At 40.2% G+C, this 16975-nt stretch overlaps 1 protein-coding gene across 3 annotated transcripts; it reads left to right on the forward strand.

Moving 5' to 3' along the window:
• Positions 1-1187: 1187 nt before the first annotated feature.
• On the forward strand, positions 1188-16384 carry LOC113053147 (splicing factor 3B subunit 1-like). 3 transcript variants are annotated; one of them, XM_026217924.1, is made up of 25 exons: positions 1272-1299; positions 2038-2210; positions 2305-2406; positions 2560-2674; positions 7018-7097; positions 7200-7388; positions 9155-9392; positions 9486-9698; positions 9807-9928; positions 10032-10229; positions 11964-12065; positions 12148-12327; positions 12422-12508; positions 12631-12901; positions 13010-13155; positions 13286-13432; positions 13518-13643; positions 13732-13953; positions 14038-14220; positions 14317-14428; positions 14671-14791; positions 14884-15015; positions 15108-15380; positions 15487-15703; positions 15817-16384. In XM_026217924.1, exons 1-25 carry the CDS (start codon positions 1272-1274, stop codon positions 15973-15975), a joined length of 3936 nt encoding a protein of 1311 aa, XP_026073709.1. In that variant the 3' UTR covers positions 15976-16384. The 3 variants fall into 3 exon arrangements, 2 of the variants coding, with proteins under 2 accessions (XP_026073709.1, XP_026073710.1); XM_026217925.1 differs by lacking the exons at positions 1272-1299; positions 2038-2210; positions 2305-2406; positions 2560-2674 and adding an exon at positions 5121-6714 and having other exon boundaries at positions 15817-16072; XR_003277171.1 differs by lacking the exons at positions 9155-9392; positions 9486-9698; positions 9807-9928; ... (14 more) ...; positions 15487-15703; positions 15817-16384 and adding an exon at positions 6660-6714 and having other exon boundaries at positions 1188-1299.
• The last annotated feature ends 591 nt before the right edge of the window (positions 16385-16975 follow it).

Genomic DNA, 16975 nt, shown 5'->3' on the forward strand with positions numbered 1-16975 from the left:
CCTCTGATTGGTTCAGTGTTCCATCCGTAGCATAGTGAGCCTACTGACGTAAGTGTTTTAATTGTGAAGAGGGTTTGCGTGCGCAGAATTGTCACGGGATGCGGGATTGGGTTGCCCAGGCTGCGCGACCTACAGTGCATAGTTAGTAAAGGTTAAAGCTAAATTTGTTTGAGTACATAATGTAAAAGCAGTAATAAGTTTGAAAAGGAAAAAATACATTGAAAAAAAAAAAGGTTTGGAAGAAGTACTTTATATAGTTTTAAATGCATATGTCTGTCCCTTATTATATCTCTTGTAGTGAAAAAAAAACTGCTGATCTAAACTAAGACTGCTGTTTGCCATTACATAACTGAAATTGCTATTAGAATATACGTTACTCCTGATTCAGTTTGGAACATGTTTTTCAACAATGTATTTTCCAAAGTGAGTGGTTGTTTTTTTTATTAAAAAACGCATGCTTATTTCTGACCTCATCTTTATTTAATTAGGAATAATCGAAATACATTGTTTGCTTCACACTCACTCCTGCTTTATAATATAAACAATTATATATTTAAAATCACTTTGTTACATCAAAATAAGACTTGACAAAAATGACTTGAAAACACGATCTGTGGGAGTTTTTAGTGAGTTATCAGCTTGGTCTCTGTGTCTGTGACCAATATTTCCAGAGCTTTGATGACTGATGGTCCGAAAAATAAAAATAAAGAATAGTTAACTATTAAAAAGAATAACTGAACGTTCACAAATAAAATATGTTGTTTAAATTTTTACTGGCTTCAGTTATTATATTAGAATAAATGTAAAATACTTAAAAATACTAACTTGATTAGAATTATGTTGGCTTTAATAAATAGAAAATTAATTACACTGTTAATGTAAAAATATAAAATATAATTTATTTATTTATTTCGCTTTTCATGATAGTATGCGTAACTGTTACTGTTCATTTGACCAAGAAAATGTGACTGGTGACAAGAAACTTTGGGATTTGAAATCATTAATTAAGTTAACCTGTATCTCGGAGCCTCTAACAAAAATGCACGTACAAAGAAATCTCACAAAATCTACCGTATTATAGCTACATTTTTCAAGCAGAGCTGGGGGTATACTAAACAGTGTTGACGTCTGCCAGCTGTTTTGACTAGTTTTTTGTGCTCTGCGCATGCGCATTGGTGGTGCCGCAGGGAACGCGCCTGCTCGTGAGCGCATTGGAGTCGGATGTGCAGTCAAAGGCCTTCCGGTACTGAGGCTCACACAACAGCAGGAAAATGGCGCAGATCGCCAAAACACATGACGGTAAATTCATATTTCAAAGTTTATTGAAGAATATATCAGATTTTGTCATACATGTCCACATTGGATTTGGGGTATCTGTTCTTTTCTAGTACTAGGAAGAGGAATTAGCGAGAAAATGTAGAATTAGGTCAGTTTGAGGCTGTGAATAGAATATGGCGTCTGTTCTTTGAATCAAACCTAACCGTGGCGCACATGAGAAATATCAACAAATACACCATCCAGTAATTTGTATTGTGATTTGATATGAGTTATTTGTAATATTTATGTGCAGAAATGCGCTTTAGACGATTGGAAGTTAATGTTAAGATACGCTGGTTAAACATATTAAACATATATTAAAACCAAAATGGCGTTGCTAACATGCAGGCAAACACAGACCAAAATGTACCTTTATAAGGTTGTTTATCTTTATTTAAAAAAAATCCAATGGAGTGATATCTGTTTAGAATTATGATTAGTATTCATTGTCTGTTTATTTACCGTGCTTATGTAAACATTTACTTGTGCGGATAATTGTCCTGTTTCTTGCTCCTCTAACAAAATGTTAATTATTATTATTTATACAAGATTAGTATATTACTTTATTGTATTAGTACATCAAGGTGAATTTTATATCAATGCTTGATTGAGTTTAACTGCTGTAAGTATATGTAATATGAGGCATAGATGAATTATTGCTCAACTGTTTATAGGTATTTTGGGATTCTGATCTCTGGTTGTATTTTTTTTATTTCTTAGACATTGAGGCTCAGATCCTGGAAATCCAGGGGATGAAAGCCGCCCTGGTGGAGGGAGCTGAGCAGGGGGTCGGGCTTGATTCCACTGGATATTATGACCAGGAGATCTACGGAGGCAGTGACAGCCGCTTTGCTGGATATGTGACTTCAATTGCTGCCAACGAGCAGGAAGATGTAAGTGATAACACTTTAAATAGTGTTAGATCAGCCTATGTCAGCATGTGTAAGTACTGTGTAGAGTTTCTGAATCCAAATATGTTTATTTCAGGATGATGATGAAGATTCATCCACAAGTCTGCTTGGACCGAAGAAACCAGGATATCATGCACCGGTGGCAATACTCAATTCCATTCCTCAGTCAGATGAGCAGGTAATTAACAGATGTTATTTCTTTGAGTTCCTATAACTTTTTTTTGATTAATCAAGCTTAATTTCTTGGTTTCCCAAATGCATTTGTAGAAGAATCTAAAAGAGAACTGTGATCATTCAATAATTTTTTTTTTTTTTTTTGCCCATTCTGTAGTATGATCCCTTTGCTGAACACAGACCACAGAAGATTTCAGACCGTGAGGACGAGTACAAGAAACGCAGACAAAAGATGATCATCTCCCCAGAGCGGCACGATCCATTTGCTGATGGTAAATTTTACACCACCATTCTCCTCTGTTTATTTTATCTGTCCATGCCGATCAGCATTTACTCTGCCAATGACCAGTTCTGGTCCAGACCAATTTTGTTTGTTGCTTAACCCTTTGAACACCACCCAACAACTTGCTCCCTGGATTCAACTGACCTGTTAGACCAGGGCTCGACAATAAAGACTGCCCCATGGCCCAGGGCCATCATGAAAAAAGCTTGGGACAGTTGACGAATTTGTCGGGCCACTGCTGTGTCGCCATGAAAGGTGTTTCATTTGCATCAAATGATTTGTGATCATTTGGAGGTGTTTTTAAGCCTTTCTAATTAAAAATTCTAAGTGATTTTAAAGCATTCAAGCAAGCTGCAAAAGACAACTCCATTCAGTACTCGCAAACTGTTTTGTGTGTACAGCATGCACAGAGAGCCGCATCTTGTGCTGGAACAGACAAATTCATACAAAATGATGTCAGAATATCGGCGAGTAACTTTGTTAGCATTAACAATTGTGAATCTGTATAGCCCCTTTCACACTGCACGTCGGACCCGCAATATTCCCGTAACATTGCCTGGTCGCCTTCTGTGTGAAAGCAACCACGTCCCGGAATTGATTACCGAATCGAACCCGGGTCGGGGACATAGTAACATTGCGGTAATCGATCCGGAACGAGCGCTGTGTGAACAAAAGCCAGATCTAATTCCGTATCGAAGTGATGACGTGCGTTATCGTGCGACTCTTTTACCAGCTGTTTTGAAGGAAGATCAACATTCGCGACGAAAACATATGTGCAAACTGTAATGAAGCAGAGATCAGTTAGTTCCTCACTTTCCGCGCTGACGCAGAGATCGTTTGCTTGCTTCAGTTAAAGTATAACGTGCCAAGCTTTGTCGACTCGTACATTACACGTCACGCGCTGATGTCACGTGTCGTTACGGGATCTTCAAGGGTTGTGTGTGAAAGCACGCACATATACCGGGTCATCACTGGCAGTGTGAAAGTGCCAAATCTAGCGACCAGGGAACAATTACAGGAACACTTTACCCCTGTATTTGCCGGAATGGCAGTGTGAAAGGGGCTTATTTAATTGATGCAGTGTAGAACAGATTATACTGGTCGACTGGCCATTTGTTTATTTTTCAACCGTTTTCTGTTCTGGACTTGCTCACGAACTGCAGAAGAAAATCCTAAATAATAAATTGGGGGTTTCTACAAATGCATCTCTGTGGGGAACTGCCTCTGTATAATGCATTTAAAGTCCATAAGCACAGTGCTACTTTGTTTATAGCGGTAACCAAGGAAACACTCTATCGCTGCTTTTCCAAAAGTTCCACCTGATGTCACAGATCTGCTGTTTTTCCTTCTTGAACCAGTTCACCGAATCGAACTGAATGAAAGTTTGAAACGGTTAGCATCTCCAATAAGCATTAATCCACAAATGACATAAGCTGTTAACTTTTTTTAATGTGGCTGACACTCCCTCTGAGTTAAAACAAACCATAATCCTGGAGTAATTCATGTACCCAAACAGTATACTGACTGAACTGCTGTGAAGAGAGAACTGAAGATGAACACCGAGCCGAGCCAGATAACGAACGAATGAGTGACTCGATCATTCTCGAGTCAAGAACTGGTTGAATCGGTTGTCGGATCACCAGTAGTGATGGGAAGTTCGGTTCTTTTCCGCGAACCGGTTCTTCCGGACAGTTCGATTCAATAAACCGGTTGAAGAAAACGGTTCACCGGTTCTTTTACGATCTACGTAATGACGTCATTGGTAATGATTGCCCTTAATCAAGCTTTCGCTTTACACACGCTCATAACATTAGCACAGATTCAGTTCAGAATCAATCACCAAAAGAACCAGTTCGGTTCAGGTGCTCTGTGTGTCGGTTTGCGTCATGCTGAATCACACATGCGCAGTATCATCTGCTCCTCGGTTCTCGAAATCGGACGCATCCGACAGAAACGGTTCTTGACTCGAGAACAAGTCAGTCTTTTGTTCATTATCTGGCTCGGCTCGGTGTTCATCTTCAGTTCTCTCTTCACAGCAGTTCAGTCAGTGTACTGTTTGAGTACATTAATTACTCCGGGACATTGGTTTGTTTGAACTCAGAGGGAGTGTCAGCCGCATTAAAAAGTTAACAGCTTATGTCATTTGTGGTTAATGCTTACTGGAGAAGCGAACCATTTCAAACGATTCAGTTCGATTCGGTGAACTGGTTCAAGAACATGCAGTTAGATTGAGTGATTTGTTCGCGAACTGGATATTACTACACTGCAGTGTTTTGAACTCTCTCACAACAGATACGGAAGTGAAGACAATGCTGAATAAAGTTGTAGTTTTTGCTATTTTTGGACCAAAATGGGTTTCTGATGCTTCAGAGGGTCCGTTAGAATTTTTTGATTTTACATGGACTACTTTGAAGATGTTTTTATTACCTTTCTGGACATGGACAGTATACCGTACACACAGTTTTAATGGAGGGACTGAGAGCTCTCGGACTAAATCAAAAATATCTTAAACTGTGTTCCGAAGATGAATGGAGTTCTTACGGCTTTGGAACGATATAAGGGGGAGTCATAAATGACATAATTTTCCTTTTTGGCTGAACTAACCCTTTAAATGAGTCAGGCAGCAAAAGTTTTGGGAGACAGTTGATTGGGTGGTTTAATTTGTCCCATCACGACATAGGTTGCAGGTAGGTGTGTTGTTCGAAGGGTTAAGTTTGTTTTTGTGGGTTTTTTTTTTTCTCTGGTGTGAAACAGGCAAAATACAATAGTCAGACAGCTCAAACACATACAGTTTTAAGTTAAATAATGCCAGACACTGCAGTGTACTTCATTGGGCAGTTCCTTTCAGTTTTCTTTTCACTTTTCTCTTGTTTCATAATATACTCTGTATATGCCCAGTGGCATGTTGGCTAGACACCCATGATGTGTCAAAGTCAGTAATGTTTCCAAAAACACTAAATAATCTTGAGGCGCCTGTGGACAAACTTGACAATTTACTGTGCTTGCCGATTGTAGTTTGTACAAATCCTAGTGAGGCCAAATTGAACATCCAATAAAATGTTTTCCAGCCATATTAGTATATTTAAACCTTTGGCCTGTGGGTGCTCATACCAATACAAATTAGCAAGGAATTTAGGAACTTCAGAACATGTTACAACAGGCTGCACGCACTCAAACTGCATCAGTCGGGGTCAGATTATGGGAGGCAATTGATTCTGGATCAGGCAAAACATCTTGCATGTAGTCCCAGACAGAGGAAGCTTTACAAAACTGTTGTGTAAATATATTTCTATTTTATTGTCATAAAATAGAGATATATATCTATTGAAGAATCTGTGTACCAAGATTCCACAGGCCCATACTAACTGTCCTTAATTTCTCTCCTACAGCAGTACTGCTATGCCAGTCCTGTCTGCACTCTCTTAAGGGTGCAGCAACTCGTCCTGTGTAGGTTATGGTCAACAAAAAGCAGCGTGTTTATCAGATAAATCAAGACCGTAGTTAGTAGTTTTGCTCTGGTGTGTGGCCAGAGGGTCTTTCAGGGGAATACAAAATGGTGTCATTAAATATTTTTCTTGCTTTTATGAAGTTATATATGGTTTCAAAGCCTCATCAAGGACAAATTGTCTCTTCTCAACTTCATGTCCTCCTTTCTCATTTGAACTGTTCATGCCAATTCATCGTAGATATATTTTTTTGAATGAAACCAGATATACAAGTATGCACGTCTGTGCATTTTAAGTTCTTAACTTGTTTCTGATTTAAATTGAAAGATTATATTAGCATTCCCCATCAGTGTTCAGTGTCTCTGGCTGCAACACGTATAGTACAATACATTTTACAATTTTGCATAGTGGTTTTTCCCCTATTTGTTTTTAAATGATTTACAAGAGCAGAACAGGTGGTATGCTATTGTGTGTGTGAGTTCAAACCCTTTTCCAAAGTGTTACTAATGGTAAAGAGAAATTTTCTAGGCTTCTTTTCTGCCGGTTGAAGTCTGACTGCAGAGGGACCCTTGGCACTGAAAGTGTACGTATTCTGGAGAGCACAGCCCAGGACCCTGCATCAGTGATGGCTATATCCTCTGCTTATCTCCTCTTAAAAGCAACTGAAACCTCTTTGTACCTGCCTGTTCTTAATGTATGACTGTATACTAAGAGTGCTTAGCTTTTATTATCTAGGGTTGTTTTGTGTTATGAGAGGATATTAATTTAAACATTTAAGGCCATCTATTCAGGGACAGTTGACTGTAGTGCTTTGTGTGTGAAAACGCTGGTTTTGAGACTAACTTGGATTGACCGTCTCGCATCATGTTGGTGCTCTTTCGCATAGGGGGCAAAACACCGGACCCCAAGATGCAGGTCAGGACATACATGGATGTTATGAAGGAGCAACATCTGTCCAAAGAAGAGGTAGTTAACAGACTTTTAGTGAAACTGAAATGTTAATAAAAAAAAAAAGGTAGATTGAGAGATGTTTCTGTTTGACTAAAACATTCAATGTGTTTTCTTCAGAGAGAAATCAGGCTGCAGATGCTAGAGAAAGCAAAATCTGGAGAGCTGAAAGCAGTGAATGGCTCTGCTGCATCTCAGGCTGCTGCGGCCAAACGCAAACGGCGCTGGGACCAGACAGCTGACCACACCCCCAGCAACACCACACCCAAAAAAGTGTCCAGTTGGGACCAGGCAGATGGAGGTTCTGATGTGAGTCCGTTTTCTTTAACCGCACCAGGGTTGCACCTAACAATTATTTTAATGTATTATTTCTTCATCTAAATGAAATAAAATGCCATATATATATATATATATATATATATATATATATATATTTCTCATTAGTGTTGGGCGCTTTGGCCATTTTTCATATCATCAGCCCGTGAGATCAACGATACACAATATTATCGTGCATGGGTGGAGCAAGAGAGAGACTCTTTGTTCTTGTCATAGCGAAACTACTTGGTGTTTAAAACCACGCAGGTGCACGAGAGAGAGCCTATCTAATCACAGATAATAAAAAAAATATGTATATACTTTCAAACATACCAATAAACTAAAGTTAAATATAAAAATACTGTGTTTAAAACAGCTAGTTCATATATAGGACGCAACTGTCTTATCACGTGTCCTGTGACAAATCTGCCACGTCTGCGCACAGAAGTTAGCAGTCTAAATGTCAATGGTGAAAATCGATAGTAGATTTAATTTAAAGTCCAACAGTTTAAAGTGAAAGTGAAGTGACATTCAGCCAAGTATGGTGACCCATACTCAGAATTTGTGCTCTGCATTTAACCCATCCGAAATGCGCACATACACAGAGCAGTGAACACACACACACTGTGAGCACACACCCGGAGCAGTGGGCAGCCATTTATGCTGCGGCGCCCGGGGAGCAGTTGGGGGTTCGATGCCTTGCTCAAGGGCACCTAAGTCGTGGTATTGAAGGTGGAGAGAGAGCTGTACATGCACTCCCCCCACCCACAATTCCATCCGGCCCGAGACTAGAACCCACAACCCTTCGATTGGGAGTCCAACACTCTAACCATTAGCCCACGACTTCCCCAAACACTAATATTGGACATAAACGAACACGTTAAATATAAAGTCTTCAAAACAGGGGAGTTCATATATTTGGAGTAAAGTTGAATTGATGAACTGATGCATCAGTCATACAGCGCTCCGGATGAGCTCTACGCACCACCACAGAAACAAGAATGAGATGCGTTCTAACACAACTGTGGCATTAAACTCAGTTAGTGAGGGCTCGTTTAAAATATTGCACATATATAGCCATAGGCCGTTCAGATTACTTGTTAAAGTGCAATGAAATGCCTCATATCTGCAGACAGTGTACGCCTGTTTGTAGATGTAGACTTTGTAACGGCCAAAACTGTTTTTTGCATGCATCACATTACATTGCGGAGTGCATGAAAATAATAACAAGACAGCAGAGCGAACTTATCATCCATAGTGGTTCCCACGTAGTCCTTCTACATCATGACCAGTGTGCGTTATAAGTGATCAGTCTTTAAGAGAAGGACTACGTGAGAAACACTAGGGATGAGTTTGCTCTGCCACCTTGTTATTGTCTTTACTTTATTTGTAACGCCAAGAAAGTGTTAATCTCATGTATGAGAAAAGCAAATTGTTGTCATGGATTTAACGAGTTATCAGAGTCAAACTGTTACACTTCTTCAGGGAAGGGCTCTAATCCTCTTTTGCACGCGCGCTGTGTGTGTGTGTTTGTTTGCGTGTGTGAAATGCTGTGCTGAAGTGAAATAGCTGGGCAGTTTGATAGCCGAATTACAATAGGCTGCCTAATAAAAAAAATAAATTAATAGAATGAGCCTAATATCGTCTTGACTATCGACAGAGATATCTGCTTGCGTCGATACATGATGCTATCGTCTATCGGCACAACCCAATTGCTCATTATATATGATATTGATAATCCTGTTCTTCTCTTTACCCAGACTCCAGGACACACACCTTCCAACAGTCGCTGGGATGAGACACCTGGCCGTGCCAAAGGTAGCGAGACCCCGGGAGCCACTCCAAGCACCCGTATGTGGGAGCCCACACCAAGCCACACCCCAGCTGGAGCTGCCACACCGGGTCGAGACACCCCTGGACATGCTACTCCCGGCCATGGAGGGGCCACTTCCAGTGTGCGCAAGAACCGCTGGGATGAGACACCAAAGACAGAGAGAGGTCTTTTATTTTCTGTTCAGCTTGTTGTGCATTTTCTAACAGTAGTTATTTAAAGCCTAGTGATTTAAAACCGTTTTATTTTGTGTGTTTTAGAGACACCTGGCCATGGCAGTGGCTGGGCTGAGACTCCACGTACAGATAGAGGAGATGAGTCAGTGGGTGAGACGCCCACCCCAGGTGCAAGCAAAAGGAAGTCAAGATGGGATGAAACACCAGTCAGTCAGATGGGCTCTTCAACTCCTCTGCTCACCCCTGGAAAAACCCCTCTTGGCACACCTGCTATGAATATGGCCACACCCACCCCAGGTACTGGACCGATACTGTTGTATATAAATGCAGTCTTGATGTTGTAGGTTTTTTTGGTTGGGGATGGTCATTTTGTGGAAGTTGCTGTAAAGTTTTCAATGTTTACAGGTCACCTGATGAGCATGACCCCAGAACAGCTGCAGGCCTGGCGTTGGGAACGAGAGATTGATGAGAGGAATCGCCCATTGACTGATGATGAACTTGATGCCATGTTTCCAGAAGGATACAAAGTATGTAACCATATTGATATCTACAGAATACCTTTTTTTCTGTCTGAAAATTAATTTTATATTTTGTTGTTGTTAACTGGTTTTCATCTACCAATTTACCTAGGTACTGCCTCCACCAGCAGGCTATGTGCCCATTCGCACCCCAGCCCGTAAGTTAGCTGCAACCCCCACGCCCATCGGAGGCATGACTGGCTTCCACATGCAAACAGAGGACAGATCTATGAAACAAGTCAATGATCAGCCCTCTGGAAACCTGCCCTTCCTCAAGCCAGATGACATCCAGTATTTTGATAAACTTCTGGTGAGTTCATTGTACACCAGGAATCCTAGGGTTGTGGAAAACCTGGGAATTTTGGGATTCTTTTTAAAAATGTTCGGTAAAACATGTTAACCTGAATGCACTGTAAGTCGCTTTGGATAAAAGCGTCTGCTAAATGCATACATTTTTGTATTTATTTATTAAATGTAAAAATAAATGTAAATCTTTAAAAATATTATAAAATTTTAAATAAGTTATTAATATTCATATTAAAAGTAATTAGTAATAGTACTAAAAAAAAATGCAAAACACTTTTTCTTTCTTTTTTTTATAATTCTGAAGAAAATGTGAGTGGTGCATGCTGTGGTTAGGGCTGCACAATTATGACAAATCATAATTGTCGATTATTCCCTTGAAATTGTAATTGCAGTTATTAATTACTAGGTATGCTCCAATTAATTGGCTACCAATCTCTATCCACATGCCTTACTTTTAGGTCAAAATAAACAAGCTGAAAGCACACTAACTGAACTTTTCTATAGTATTAAGCCTCAAATGTCATCTATACATTGGATTGGTTTCTTCTTTAAAAAAAAATATATCTATGGTAATGTTATCCTAAAACTAAAAATACAGTAATGGAAAAACTTTTAAGATAACCTTTCGAAAGAAAAAACATCTTAAAGGTGTAGAATTACTTAAGTGGACAATTATTGTAGCTTTGAGCGATTACATAATTGTGGCATTAGAAATTGATTATGCAGCCCTACATATTTGGTTTACTGTACAGTTGTTAGGATGTTCTAAATGGTTGCTTGAGCATGGCTAGTCCGTTACCAAAATGATAGCTAAAGCCTACTGACAGTCAGAGTCAAAAGTGACAACCCAGATGTCACTGTGGTGTTCTGATATAGCTTTATAACATAAGGGTGTTAGATGTGTTCTCAATAGTTGCAATGACGTGTTTAGACCGCTTCCATGGTGACTACTAGCCAGTCTGACTCAAATTTGAGTCCACCCTCATGTCTCTGTTGTTCTGGTATAGAGATATCACTGGATCAATAATATTATATGGTTACTAGGGGGCTCTAAATGGCTAGATTACCAGGGTGATATTTAAAGAAAACTTGCCAGTTTGAGTCCAAAGAGCCCATCCCCATGTATCTACAATTTTAAGATTCAGAGATATCCATCTTATTATTTTTCAGTGTAACGAAGTCTTTAGGGTGGTTCCTAGGGTGCTGTAACTGGTTGCTAAGGCATGGATAGGAAGTTGGAATATCACCATTTATTGACTGCTTATTAGTGAAATGAGCCTATGAGTGAAGTGCAAAGATCATACGCATAATCACTTATCAAAGTCATAATAGTGTTTTCATTAAGCCCAATGATTTGATACCTCATTCATGGACCTGTGACATGCTGCAGGAAATTTGTATGGAAAGAAAAAAGTATGCAAGATAATTATAGTGATGCTTTACAAGCACTACTAAACCAGCGTTCCTGTAGCTCAATTTGTAGAGCATTGTGCTATCAAGTTCAGGGTTGGGGTTCGATTCCACGAGATCACATGATAGGTAAAAAATTGATAGCACTGTAAGTCGCTTTGGAGAATAGCGTCTGTTAAATGCATAAATGTAAATGTAAATATTATTAGTAATAACAGCATTAGTAGCATTATCAAAACGTAGTCAATAAAAAAATCATAACATCATTATTATATAAATCATTACAAAAAATATATATTTTTGACCGATCATCCGATCTCTGCTTCAGGTTGAAGTTGACGAGTCCACCCTCAGTCCAGAAGAACAGAAAGAACGCAAGATCATGAAGCTGCTCCTGAAGATCAAGAATGGAACGCCTCCCATGAGAAAGGTAATTATCCTCTCTCACACTTGATGGACTGTAACACGCATAATCATAAAACAAGGATCTCTAACTAGCTCTCTCCTTTCAGGCTGCTCTTCGTCAAATCACCGATAAAGCCCGAGAGTTTGGTGCAGGTCCCCTTTTTAACCAGATCCTGCCATTGCTGATGTCTCCAACACTGGAGGACCAGGAGCGTCATCTCTTGGTCAAAGTCATTGATCGTATCCTGTACAAACTTGATGACTTGGTTCGACCATATGTACACAAGGTAAGTTCATAAGCATTCATTTTAATAGTTGGGTGGAGAAATATATTACCTTTCATGTGTCTTTTCTAACATTCCTGTCTGTTTGTTCTTGAAGATTCTTGTGGTGATTGAGCCCTTGCTGATTGATGAAGATTACTATGCTAGAGTAGAGGGTAGAGAGATCATCTCCAACTTGGCAAAGGTAAGATGGTTGACCGTAAATGGTTAATATCATCTTTGGTTGATAACAGCATCCCAACAGTAGTCGAATTAATTTAGAAATTTTAAAGGCCTTTAATTGAATCTGCATTTCTTCTTTCACAGGCTGCTGGTCTGGCCACTATGATCTCCACTATGAGGCCTGACATTGACAACATGGACGAGTATGTGAGAAACACGACCGCTCGTGCTTTCGCCGTCGTGGCGTCTGCTCTGGGCATTCCATCTCTCCTGCCTTTCCTCAAGGCTGTTTGCAAGAGCAAGAAATCCTGGCAGGCTCGTCACACGGGTATCAAGATCGTACAGCAGATCGCTATTCTCATGGGCTGTGCTATCCTGCCCCATCTCCGCAGCTTGGTGGAGATTATAGAGCATGGTTAGTATGGTGTTTTGGTCTTAATCTTTCTAAATGTGGGTGTACCAAAAGTCTTTTATATTGTCTTCTGTATGGGCCAGTCTCGAGCTGTTCATTTTTTTTTCTCAGGTCTCGTGGATGAGCAGCAGAAAGTGCGAACCATCAGCGCTCTGGCTATCGCTGCCCTGGCTGAAGCTGCTACACCATACGGTATTGAGTCTTTTGATTCTGTGCTGAAACCTCTTTGGAAAGGTATCAGGCAACACAGAGGCAAGGTGAGCATGTGTTTGGTCAACAAAAAATTTGACCTCATTTGTAATATTTGCTTTCAAATTTACATTTTGGGCTGCAACCCAAAGATTCTTAGTAACTACGCTTTTAACAGTATTTTCTGTGTCGTCTTAGGGTCTTGCTGCCTTTTTGAAAGCCATTGGATATTTGATTCCTCTTATGGATGCTGAATATGCCAACTATTACACCAGAGAAGTGATGCTTATCCTCATTCGAGAGTTCCAGTCTCCCGACGAGGAGATGAAGAAGATTGTCCTCAAGGTGGGCTTGGAAGCTATTCAGAAGCATGAAAAGTTTAATCTTTCTAAAACATTTTGGGCTAAACGTTTTTTCTTGCACATTTCAGGTGGTGAAGCAGTGCTGTGGCACAGATGGTGTGGAAGCGAATTACATTAAAACAGAGATTTTGCCCCCCTTCTTTAAACATTTCTGGCAGCACCGAATGGCATTGGATAGGCGCAACTACAGACAGGTTTGTGAGATCATCATGTAATTAGAAATAACGTTAACCATTAACAACACGCATTTAACCTTGATTTGTCTTTTTCCTTGTTTAACAGTTAGTGGACACTACAGTGGAGCTGGCTAATAAGGTGGGGGCAGCTGAGATTATTTCCCGTATCGTGGATGACCTGAAGGATGAAGCTGAACAGTACAGAAAAATGGTCATGGAGACCATTGAGAAAATCATGGGCAACCTTGGTGCAGCTGACATTGATCACAAACTGGAGGAGCAGCTTATTGACGGTATCCTGTACGCCTTCCAGGAACAGACCACTGAGGTGCGTTACAGACTTTGCTGCATCTAAGATATCCTGCTCTGTTATGTTATGATCTTACATCATAATCTCCCCTGTTATCTCCAGGACTCTGTGATGCTAAACGGCTTCGGTACGGTGGTAAATGCCCTGGGTAAGAGAGTTAAACCGTACTTGCCTCAGATCTGCGGTACAGTGCTGTGGCGTCTGAACAATAAATCCGCCAAAGTCCGTCAACAGGCTGCTGACCTGATTTCTCGTACAGCGGTGGTCATGAAGACATGCCAAGAGGTGAGGATTGCCATATGTACATTTCTGGACTGGACATTACTGGATTGGTTAAACGATACTGTATACTAATATCTTGCTCTGGAATTTTCCTTGTAGGAAAAGCTCATGGGCCATCTGGGTGTAGTGTTATATGAGTATCTGGGAGAAGAATACCCCGAAGTGCTCGGTAGCATTCTTGGAGCCCTTAAAGCTATTGTCAATGTTATTGGTGAGTGCTGGTCAAAGTGCTACATTACTGGTCTAACCCTAAGTATTAAACTTTGTGCAGAACATTTCCCCATGACCACAAATTACCCGAACTCAATTACAGAATCTTTATTTTGTACATTTTATTTTTGCAAACATCGTCTATTCTAATTTTAAAATAATTTCAGTGCATTGCATAAATTTGAGTTTTTCCTCCTGCTTTCCTTTTTTGTATGAATAAGTGTGTAAATATCGCTTTGGCAGGTATGCACAAGATGACGCCGCCTATCAAGGACTTGCTTCCACGTTTGACTCCCATCTTGAAGAACAGACATGAGAAGGTGCAAGAGAACTGCATTGATCTAGTGGGCAGAATCGCTGACAGGTCAGTCCTACAGTTCCCTGCAGAATGTGAGCTCTTAACATTTGAAATATTTTAATAATGCCTCCCTGAACACATCATCTTGTCCTTTGCAGGGGTGCAGAGTATGTGTCTGCCAGGGAATGGATGCGCATCTGTTTTGAATTGTTGGAGTTGTTGAAAGCCCACAAGAAGGCCATCCGCAGAGCTACTGTCAATACCTTCGGTTACATTGCCAAGGCCATTGGGTAAAACACAAATTCCTTCTCAGTAACACCGAATCTGTCATTAGAGGTTTAAAAATGTTGATTTTGAACTTGTTCCGTTCTTAATTCTCTAGTCCTCACGATGTGCTGGCAACGTTGCTCAACAATCTGAAGGTGCAGGAGCGTCAGAACCGTGTGTGCACAACGGTAGCCATCGCTATCGTGGCTGAGACGTGTTCGCCTTTCACTGTGCTTCCTGCGTTGATGAACGAGTACCGTGTTCCCGAGCTAAATGTTCAGAACGGTGTCCTAAAGTCTCTGTCCTTTCTGTTCGAGTACATTGGTGAAATGGGCAAAGATTATATCTACGCTGTCACTCCTTTGTTGGAGGATGCTCTGATGGACCGGTAAGCTGGGAAAATAATTACTGCTTTTCACGAGAGCTGCCGCTTAAAACATGCAGATTGTTTTCAGTAGTCTTCTAAGACTTTCTGTATTTGTGCTCCATCGCAGGGATCTTGTACACAGGCAGACAGCCAGTGCTGTGGTGCAGCATATGTCTCTGGGAGTTTATGGCTTTGGCTGTGAAGATTCTCTCAATCATTTGCTCAACTATGTTTGGCCAAATGTCTTCGAAACGTCTCCTCATGTTATCCAAGCCGTCATGGGGGCCCTCGAGGGTCTGCGGGTGGCAATTGGACCCTGCCGCATGCTGCAGTATTGCTTGCAGGTACATTTCCCTTCCAACATGGAATCAGTACACTTTTTTTACACTTTTTTTTTTTTTTTGTGATTTTTATCATTGACTTATCTAATGGCAAAATGTGTATTCTACCTCAATAGGGTTTGTTCCATCCTGCACGCAAAGTGCGTGATGTGTACTGGAAGATCTACAACTCCATCTATATTGGCTCCCAGGATGCACTGATCGCACATTATCCTCTTGTCTACAATGATGAGAAGAACTCATACGTTCGCTATGAGCTGGAGTACTTCCTGTGAATATAATTACCCTTACATGTGCACTCTCTCTTCTCCTGTATCTGTGTCTAATTCATGATTTATAGGTCTTTTTTATGTTCTCTGGTAGATTACAAGAAGTACCACAAATTATGTGGTCTAAAATTCATTTCTTATGAAAGAACAGAAAAATGTCCAAAAAAAGAATGTCAAATGTGACACCTTTAGGTCTTTGGATTAGATTTTTTTGTTGTTTTTATGGAGTGGCACCATACACAGTGACCGTAAATATCGTAGCAGAGTTTCTGAGGAATGTGATTTATCTTCAGTAAGTCTTTTAACTTGAGACTTGTGTCTTGGTCTGTCAAGCTCGCTCTTGCTCAGTCACACATCTGTTCTTATTATAATGTTGCTTAGTTTGGCTGAATAAAAGTTTTGTGTATTAAAGGACCGTGATCTCCTCTGTCATTTGTTTAGCACAATCAAAAGAAGTCTTGATTTTATTCCACCTACACTTTCTGTAGTAATTTCCTCTCAAGACAGAACAAACTGATCAAGTTTCAAACAAAGTTGTTCGTGGAAAGTCGGTTCTAATATTTTAATTGAAAAAACAAAAACAGTTGTGCTGCAGTGTGAACTAAGACCTTTGCACAGGGAATATTTCTTGCTTTAACCTGTAGTTAAATGCTTTGGCATTGGTTTTTATCTCTCTCTGTGTGTTTAATTTCCTTGTGAAAGGGTATATCTGGATTTAGATGCATTCATTATATGAGATTTAGTTTGCTTATTTCCCACATTGTGCTCAGACAACACAGCAGATGTAAGATTGTCATTTGTGGTTTTGTACGAACATGAGGGTGCTGGAGTTTCTCAGACTAAAGCAATGCGAGGACATACTTTAGAACATTTCAGACACAATTTGTACACATTTTTACATTCACCCTTTCTGATAACATCTGCTGTTTTCCATGAAATTGAAAACAGTGGGGTGCTTTATTGTGGACTGCACTGAATGCTTGGGCTGATCTTGACTGAAAATGTT

Source organism: Carassius auratus, chromosome 34, assembly GCF_003368295.1.
Source record: "Carassius auratus strain Wakin chromosome 34, ASM336829v1, whole genome shotgun sequence".
Taxonomy (NCBI): domain Eukaryota; kingdom Metazoa; phylum Chordata; class Actinopteri; order Cypriniformes; family Cyprinidae; genus Carassius; species Carassius auratus.

Coding starts and splice junctions, on each gene's coding strand:
- LOC113053147 (XM_026217924.1), top strand. CDS start 1,272: ATGGCGCAGATCGCCAAAACACATGACG. Junction 1,300..2,037: donor GATCGCCAAAACACATGACG/GTAAATTCATAT, acceptor TTTATTTCTTAG/ACATTGAGGCTCAGATCCTG. Junction 15,381..15,486: donor GAGGATGCTCTGATGGACCG/GTAAGCTGGGAA, acceptor GCTCCATCGCAG/GGATCTTGTACACAGGCAGA.